Source organism: Hydra viridissima, unplaced genomic scaffold (genome assembly GCF_058129835.1).
Source record: "Hydra viridissima isolate aposymbiotic clone 2 unplaced genomic scaffold, HvirCarnegie_v1 scaffold_3, whole genome shotgun sequence".
Taxonomy (NCBI): Eukaryota; Metazoa; Cnidaria; class Hydrozoa; order Anthoathecata; family Hydridae; genus Hydra; species Hydra viridissima.
In genome coordinates, this window is record NW_028324302.1 from 3,046,209 (window position 1) to 3,055,932 (window position 9,724).

Below are 9,724 nucleotides of genomic sequence, written 5' to 3' on the forward strand. Positions count from 1 at the left end.
GTATTTTTAATTTAAATAAAAGTGTATATTTATTTTAAAGATAATCTTTTGGCTCTATATATTTCAAATTTACTAAAAAGAAAAAAAAAGTCTAATTTTTTTGTTTAAATTTAAAGGCTTTTCTAAAAAAAGGTAGCAATTGTATTTTTTTGGTTTATATATCAGCTAAAAAATGTTCCACCGAGTTCCAAAAATATATACATTTTTTCTAGTTAATTAACGCTTCTACTTTAAAATTATAAAGGGATTGATAAACACTTAAAAATCTTGATAAACAAATGTTGATAAACACTTAAAAAACTTGTTTTCCGCCATTTTTGAAAGTATTTATTATTTGATAAGTACAACATGTTTGAAAAAGCTCAACTGAACAGCTTTAGTAGCTCCTGTAATATAAAGTTAACTTAGTAATATAGTGTTATTACAGGATGTAACAATGTGACAATTGTTAAAGCCATTACAAAATAAAATTTTAAACAGTGTAAAGTAAAAAAATATATAATGTAATTTAAAATGTTTCTGATTTATTAGTTTTATTATATTGATGGTTCTTAAAAACAATAACAATGAAAAGATTAGATCTTATCCCAAAGATACGTGAACTAGGAGTGGATAAATTAAGATTATGGAAGGATTTACTTAATGAAATAAAAAATACTGAAGAAATTCGCAAAGAAAACTTAAATAAAGTAAAGGTTGCTTTTAGTTATATTTATTTCAAAGGTAAAGAAAAAACTAACACAATGTGGACGAATTTATACAAAAAGAAAATCGTTGGCTTCAAAGAAGTCTTATGAACAATAAAAATAGTCATTTTGGTTCTGGAAGGCCCCATAAGCAATGGAGTGTTCTTGGAGAGCAAAGCAAAAGAAAAAAAATAAAAGAACTCGCCACTGAACATCATGAAGCTCTATTTTTAGCGTCTGCAAAAAAAGCAAATGCTGCTGGAGAAAAAAAAAAAGCTATTTTAAAAAACAATTTGTCTAATGTTTTAGAGATAGAAAAAATTGATAAAACTTTGGATAAAACCTTTCCCATTAATAAGTGTAAAGGAAGCTCTTGCATTAAAAATGAACACTGATCTCAGGGATAAATAATATTAAATGATCAGAAACTCAGCTCTTGTACACAATGTAAATATTTATCCTACCTTGCACGATATTTTTGTGGAAAAATTGAAATGCTATCCTGAGAATATACATTTTTCTTAAATTTCTTCAAGGTGTACTCTTCAAAGCATGTTAGATCACACTGTGAGTAGAATAACTGAAATGATTGATATGCCTAATTGTGGTCAAGGTAACGAAATATTTGAAGTTTTATATGAAAAGATTGGTTTTGATGGAGCATCAAGCCAAAGTATTTATAAACAGAAATACGAGACAAGCAACACAAGTATAGAACTTAAGAGTGAAGAAAATCTTTTCAGTACAGCTTTTAGGCCGGGTGAATAAAAATGAGCAATTGCTTTTACTCAGTAATTAGTCAGCTTTACGTGAATAAAAAATTCAACAACTTTTCTTTAGTTTTTATTCATGTAAAACTGAGCAATTACTGAGTAAATTGCTTACCTTTACGCGAATAAAAATATGAGGAAAACTGCTTAAGTTTTTTATTCACGTAAAGCTGACCAATTACTGAGTAAAAGCAATTGCTCATTTTTATTCACCCGGCTTTTTATGCCTTTATTGCTCAAAGTAGAAGATGGAGAAATTTGGAAAAATGGAAATGATAATAAAGTAGTCAACACACTTACAGAGACAAAATCCACTCAATCCTGCAATGTTTGTAATGCTAAACCCAACGAAATGAACAATATTGATTTATTAAAAGCAAAAACTGAGAATGAGTCAGTCTTGGGGGTTGGAATTACAGCTTTGCATTGCTGGATAAAATGCTTGGAATTTATTCTTCATTTGAGTTATAAAATTGAAATTAAAAAGTATAAGCCAAAAACAATTGAGGAAAATTTATCTGTAGACTTAAAAAAAAAAGAGATCCAGGTACTCTTCAGAGAACGGTTAAGCTTATATGTTGACATGCCTAAAACTGGGTCTGGAAATACCAATGTCGGCAATACCGCCAGAAGAGCATTTAAAACTAGTAAAGTTTTTTCTGAAACTACTAAAGTTGATTTTGATATAATTGAAAGATTGCATATATTCTCATAACCATATCTTGTGGATATGCTATTAATATCAATGAACTTAGATTTACACTGCACTGAAACAGCTAAACGTATAGTGAGATTGTACAACTGGTATGTTATGCCTCCTACTGTACACAAACTACTGCTGCTGCATAGTTCTTCTATATCACATATCATATTACCTTTGCCAATCGGGGTATATTCGGAAGATGCACTGGAGAGTTTAAATAAACAGATAAGAAATTCTAGACTTAAGCACACAGCAAAAATATCAAGGTTAAACACAATAATGAATCAGATGCATTACCTTCTAATGAGATAAGATCCAAAAGTATCAAGCATATCTTTTAGAAAACATAAGAGCTATTGAGGAAAACCGTTACCAGATGAAGTTATTAAATTAATTGTAATGTAAATAATAAAACAAATGTAATAAAATACAGTTTTTTTTTTTTATTCAATCATTCAATTTTTTTAATGTATCAACATCCTTTAAAAACCATTTTCATAAAAATATCAAGTAGAGTAATATATCAAGATAATTAATATACCACGATTCTAAAACTTGAAAAAAAAAAATTTTTATACGCGTAGTCACCTTAAATGCGCGTAAGCGCGCATTATACGCGTCGAAGCTGCGCGTAAAAAAAAAAATTAACAAATTTGAAATCTTTGACCCAAAAATTATTATTTTGATATATAACATTATTTATTTACGATTTATGTCAAACTTTATTTGATTTTTACCGTTTTTTGATCGTCCTGAGTCACTGTGCGGCGTAAGTTCATCGCACGGCACTCGGCCGAAGCTCTATAAACTAAATGGAACTTAGTTCGTAGAGTTTTTCAACACTTTTATACTTTTTTGTTTTATGAGTGTTAGAACCTTGAAAATAATCTAATTGTCGTTATGTGCGGTTGTAGATTAAAAAACAAACAAACTGTGCTAACAGTTTTTTTTTTCAACATACAATCGCACATAATAAGAATTAGGTTACAAGTTTTAATTCTTTCGTTGTAGTAATTGACTTGACGAGAATCTTCTAATTCTTATTCGAGCAGCTCCTTACTGTTCCTACAACCAGAAGTGGTTTTCACTATACCATCTATTTTCACTATACCATCTATTTCTGTAATGAAATCAAACTTTTTTAAGAGAGTAGAAACCAAGATCTATAAAAAAAATTTCTTTAACTTCAATATAGCTTAAAAAATTATATCAATATTGGGTGAAAATTTTTCAAAAAACACAAAAAAACACAAATCTGCACCCTACATCACCAAATTCGCTGAAATTTGGCACAAATGTTTAGACACATAACTTAGGAAAGACTGTAAATTTTTTTTATAAAATTCTTATCTGTTTAGGATTTACAGCAACTTGAAGTTTGTTTGATTTTGACTGAAAAATGAGGGGGGAAAAGTGCCGGAAATGTGTCCTTTTACTATTACCCTTATAAGGTGCTTGTAGTAATTTTGCAAAGCTAAAATTTGGTACCAAAGGAGTTTGAATCCTGTTTAATCTGAAAATTATAGATTTGTATCTCTCAAAACAACAAAATATAGTTTATTTCAAGATCTACAAAACGCACCATCTAATTATAATAAAAAAGAGCATTGACAACTATAACTCTAGAAAAAATCTGACTGATAGAAAAAACTTTTGGTTTTAATTTTCTTAAAGATTAGACATATATCTACTTTACGAACCAATTTTGTTTTGGCCTTACGTTTACTTGAGGAGTTGTTAAGGTTTGATATGAACACAAAATTTTTTGATATTTTAAAAATCAGGCAATCTATCCCAATTTTCTACAAATTAATCAAATTAGAAATTAATAGTTTAGTGACTTAATTATTTTTATTAATTTTTTAGAACAAAATAATAAGGTATAAAAAAACCTTTTGAAAAATGAATACTCAATTTAAATGATTTTATATATGCTTTTCATTCACATTATTTAAATTGTACAAAAAATAAAAGATTAAAAAAAAGTATGGATAGGACATATCAGACTCAACAAACTTGAAATTAGTTTAAATATAAAAAATCTCTATTTCCTAAGGAGAACAATTTTTTTCAAGTCGTCTTTGGCTAAATCCACCACTTTTGCTCATAGGAAACACAGGCATAATCACCTGGTACTAAGTATACAGTTGTTACAGGGATGTTTCCAAAATCATGAATGAAAGCAAAATCTTCATCAACACTGCATAGCTTTGCACCTGTCTAGAAAAAAAAAAGCAACATTTATTCTTTTTTACTTATTTTGTTAAACATGGTTTTTTAAAGGCATTAAAAAAAAATTGTAAGTCCAAAATAAAACAAAAATACTTTTGAGGATGATTCCACACAAATAAAAAATCTATTCGAGTTTATCAATAAAAAATTATGCATAATTTTTAAAGATGATAGAAGGTATATTAAATATATATATTTTAACCTTTTGATGGCCATGTGGTACAAACTGATGGAAACTACGTGTTCCAGGTATGGTATTTGCAGTATCCAATCATTCCTTAAGAGTGTTTCTCACCAAAGTTAAATCTTCTGATGATATATAAATGAAATGTACACCTTCAACGTTTTGATTGCAATATTTGAGCATTGCTTGTGGAGATAAATATGATTACCCATATCTCTTTGCAAGCTTGCTAGTGTTGCTAAACGTTTGACTGTGCCATCTATCCCATCACAAGGTTGCTTACTGTGACTAGTTGCAAAAAAGTTCCATTTAGCAGAAAGACCAAAATCTTCAAGATGGAAACAAAGATTCAAAATATTTTTACAATTCTTGTATTGACCTGCACACCCATCCGAAAAGTATTCAATATTTTTTAATTGAGGTAGATTTGTTTTAATATCATTGCTGACAACATCAATAATTTTGTAAACCATGTTCACACCATGTATCATATTATCTGAAATAATACAAAAAGATTTGTGATTGAGAAAACCTTTTTTTTTGAAATAGATAATCACAGGATGTAGTGTACATTGTAAATTTGTCCAATGAAAGCTTTGTACTTCATCCTGAACTACAAATTTATAGTTTTCTGAAAAATCACCCAGAAATAATGATGTTAACTCATACATATCTTCCTTTCTTGATCTCAGGTATGATGCTTGATTCTTAGGTAAATATGAGTGTGGTGCAAGTTTAGTCAGTTTTTTACATACTAAGTCAATGTATTCAGACACTGGCTCTTTATTATGTGTTAAGTTTGACCTATCTGTTGTTGTCAACTGATCAAATTCTACTTCATCGTCATCTTCAAACTCTCCAATTAAATTATAAAGTTTTTCAACCAATGCATTCATAGTTGCTGGGCATCTTTCACATTTACGCATCATACAGTCTTTATTAGTCATGTCACATACAATATAAGGTAACAGTTCTTTATATGTCACACCAAGAGGATGTAAAAGCAGTTTTAAATTCTGATGAATAGCACAGACACATACTGAATGTGTTCCTGAAGCACCAGCAGTAATACACCATTTTTGTCGCAATGTGCAAAACCTTGAAAACCCTATTTTTATTTCTGGGTTCATGGTTTTGAAAGCAACAAACAATTCCTTTAAATTACATAATAGCAAACGTTTTTGCATGTGAACATTTTTCTTTATGCTTACATAATCCTTTTTACCAGGCATTATACGACTATATTCATCATCTTCATAAAAAGACTTGACCAGTTGAACTGTTACATTTGGAAGAACTTTCCCTAATTTAGGATTAGGCATGGGTAAAATACCTTTTTCTAATGCTAATTTACGTGCAGTTCGAGCTACATTTTATTAGCTTACAATACTATCATGTTATCAAACAAGTTTGCCTTTTCCATATACTCATTACCGAAACCTGACTGTTCTTCAAAACTTTCTTCTGGTATATTAAGGGAAGTGGCTACTTTTTTTTTAATGGAGGTTGTTAATGCTGTCAATTTTCGTTTACTTTCTCTAATTTTACCTGACTTATGCAATCCTTTGACCTTAATAGGAGATATTCCAGCAACTGTAAAGTGTGTATTTACACCCTCTTTTTTATTTTGAATGGATGTTTCACTAACAATATCAAAATCTTCATCATTTTCACTCATACTTTTTGATAAATGTTTCATAACTTTACTTCGATAGCTTGGACACAACTTTTTTCCAGGTATAAGATTTAAACCTATGGTTTCTGCTTCTAATACAGTATGCATTGCAATCGCATGTAGAGATGCTGAAAAGAAAATGTACTATATTACTCAAATACTATAACATTAATTATACTATTATTATAAAACAATGAACAAATCCTAATAAACAACTTATTAAGAATGGTATTACCCATTAAAATGTAAATAGATAAGCTTTTATCTCTACACACTTTTTTGTGAGTCAGAAATGGATTACAGCAACTTTTCTGATTACTCTTATATCTCACTATTAACATATCACAATGATGTGTGCATATACTAGTAATTTGTTCTTCTTTCAAGTTTGTTCATTTTACAAGTAATTTAAGATCATTCCTGTCAATATCTTCAATCAGATTTCTTACTTAGGTATATGATTGTTTATAACAAGCTCCATAATCAATTACAAATGAACAATTGATTTTGTTATCCATATAAAACTATAATGAGGAATTATAATCTAAACACTTAAATAGAAGAAATCTTCAATACAATATTCCTAATGAGCAAAGTACACTTGAACACAAACAATATGATTAAAATTAAAATAAAGTTATATTTATAAAGAACATTTGCTTGAACAAATAGCTATTAGTTTTAATAGACATACTTTAAATGCCTAATTATCTACTAATTATTGTCAATTCTCTACTAATTATCTACCAAAAATTAGGGTGAAAGTAGATTATAACTAAATATAACTATATTTAGTTATATAATTTAACAAGGTAATATTTATTGGATGTTACACTTGTCATTTTATTACTTAGTTTATTGATGAGATAATCACTATTTTATTACAATAAAACAATCAATAAGAAAAAAAACATTACATAATATTATTTAATTTAATTACATAACTACTATGTAATGAAAATAACAATGAAAATGACATAAGAATTATGTAATGAAAATAACAATTCAAATAATATAACTGTTATGTAATGAAAATAACAAATTTATATGTTTACAAAATATTTAACAATATTTTGTAACAACTTTGTGAAAACTTAAATCACATAACACACATTCTGTTGTTTTTTTAATTAACTGACTCAAAATTTGATCAAAAACAAATATAATTGTATTTAGTTCAAAGCCAAAATGAATTTGCTTACTTATTTTTTTTTAAATTTCTTCAGAAAAATTGAAAAACCAAAACATTAATAACTCCTCAGCAAAACATAAGGCCGAAACAAAATTGGTTCGTAAAGTAGATATATGTCTAATCTTTAAGAAAATTAAAACCAAAAGTTTTTTCTATCAGTCAGATTTTTTCTAGAGTTATAGTTGTCAATGCTCTTTTTTATTATAATTAGATGGTGCGTTTTGTAGATCTTGAAATAAACTATATTTTGATGTTTTGAGAGATATAAATCTATAATTTTCAGATTAAACAGGATTCAAACTCCTTTGGTACCAAATTTTAGCTATGCAAAATTACTACAAGTACCTTATAAGGGTAATAGTAAAAGGACACATTTCCGGCACTTTTCCCCCCTCATTTTTCAGTCAAAATCTAACAAACTTTAAGTTGCTGTAATTCTTCAAGGAATAAAAAATTTTTGAAAAAAATTCACAGTCTTTCCTAACTTACATCTTTACACTTTTGTGCCAAATTTCAGCGAATTTGGTGATGTAGGGTGCAACCCTTTGTTTTTTGAAAAATTTTTACTCTATTGTTTATAAATCTAGATATGGATCCTACATAACTGCAGCAATATTTTCATTAAGTATTAAGCATCAATGTAACCGCACGTTACGGCATGTTTGTAAAATTTTTTGTAATCCCCTATTATCTGAATAGCTCATGAATTTCCATAGTGAGCTGTATTATTTAAGTATTTATTACTATTTATTAGTTGAAATCAATATTTTTCTAATTATAGAAAAATGCATTTCTTCCTCTTTCTTTTTTATTTTTTTATTTTAACATTGAATTGTAATTAACCCTAACCTTAGTACTTATTCATCGAGGCGTCACTGGAATACATTTTGTTGGTTATTAATAATTACAAGAAGTGTTGCAATTTTCTGATTGCAGTTTTTTTTTTCACCTCAATTTCAACCAAACAATGCATTCTTAAAATAAAATTGAAAAAAAAACTCATATCAATATCTATTATCTATATAAATCAAGTTCCGCTAAGGATCATTAGCATTTTCCGGCAGGTTTTTTACGAAGCTTATGGAGAATATTTAATTTATGAGCATTTTATCGATAAACAACTCGCACCATCACAATACTTGAAACCAACATCGAATAGTTTTGCACTTTTGAGACGCCGCTTTTGAGAATGGAAGGAGACATGTCTGCAAAGCTTTACCTACAAAGGTCACAAAAAGTTCAACAATCGTACGGCGAAGATCTTTTGAAACTGGTTGACATTAAACAGGGCGACCATGTTTTGGACATTGGGTGCGGATGTGGGAACTTATCGGCGCTAATGGCTAAAAAAGTAAGAAACTAGTAGCCCGGTATGAGCTTTTTTCTTGGAATTGCATTTTTAATTACCTTTTTTTAAAAAACATCTATCAAATGCGTTTAGGTAGGGCAAACTGGTAGAGTGGTTGGAATTGACCCGGACTTAGACCGAATTAAAGTGGCAAAAAAACAGTTTGTGCATTTGCATAATTTAACATTTACTTCTGCTAAAAGCATCAATTTTCCGGTCGATGAGAGCGATCCTTTTGATTATGCCATATGCAATGCTGTTTTGCATTGGATTCCTACTAACGAAAAAGTTGCCAGTTTTAAAAGAATCCTTAGTTCGTTAAAACTGGGCGGTTTGTTTGTGGGTAACATATCGCTGAAGACTTCAAAGAATCTGGATTTGGCAGTATCGCTTCTTGCTAAAGAAGACCAAGAAAAGGTATTAAGTAACTACTACCGAGAGAGCCCCAGCGAGTTGCACGAGATGCTTACGGAAGCTGGGTTTAGGCTCCTCAAATACGAACATCGCTACAAAGAAGTAAAAATGGGGACAACAAGTAACTTTCTTAATTGGGTCACTGCACTCTACAGTGGAAAGTATGATTTCAAAGCTATCTACGAAGAATCGGGTGCAAAAGCCAAGTTTGAACTCTTTCCTGACGGATCTGTAAAGCACACGTCGGAGGGTGTCACTTTTATTGCAATGAAACCTTATTTGTAGCCGAATATTTTAAAAATGATTACATTCTTTAATTATTTTTGTGTCTTAAAATCAAACAAAGTTATACAATTTTAAGGTCAGGTTTTCGCGAGTTAAAAAATGAAAATGATATGAAATTGATAGAAAATAAGTTATTAATTTTAGTAAGTAATGATTATTTTCAAAATATATTTTACTTTTAATTTTTTTTCTAAATAATTTATTTAAATATAAATTACTTAAAGCATAAGTTTTA

General features: G+C 29.0%; 1 protein-coding gene and 1 pseudogene across 2 annotated transcripts; one reads left to right on the forward strand and one right to left on the reverse strand.

The window, feature by feature from the left end:
• Positions 1-4,079: 4,079 nt before the first annotated feature.
• On the reverse strand, positions 4,080-6,392 carry LOC149890605 (uncharacterized; annotated as a pseudogene). The gene is made up of 2 exons (XR_016451163.1): positions 4,594-6,392; positions 4,080-4,379 (listed from the first exon to the last, which is right to left on the reverse strand). The product of XR_016451163.1 is annotated as an uncharacterized LOC149890605 (transcript).
• Positions 6,393-8,467: 2,075 nt separating this feature from the next.
• On the forward strand, positions 8,468-9,524 carry LOC145180663 (uncharacterized). The gene is made up of 2 exons (XM_080055590.2): positions 8,468-8,793; positions 8,884-9,524. The coding sequence occupies exons 1-2, from the start codon at positions 8,632-8,634 to the stop codon at positions 9,487-9,489; spliced, it is 768 nt and encodes a 255-aa protein (XP_079911716.2). The 5' UTR covers positions 8,468-8,631; the 3' UTR covers positions 9,490-9,524.
• The last annotated feature ends 200 nt before the right edge of the window (positions 9,525-9,724 follow it).

Excerpts from the sequence above, each read along its gene's own strand:
- LOC145180663 (XM_080055590.2), top strand. The coding sequence starts at position 8,632 with ATGGAAGGAGACATGTCTGCAAAGCTTTACCTACAAAGGTCACAAAAA. Across the intron at positions 8,794-8,883 it reads CGGCGCTAATGGCTAAAAAA|GTAGGGCAAACTGGTAGAGT; the intron begins GTAAGAAACTAG and ends AAATGCGTTTAG.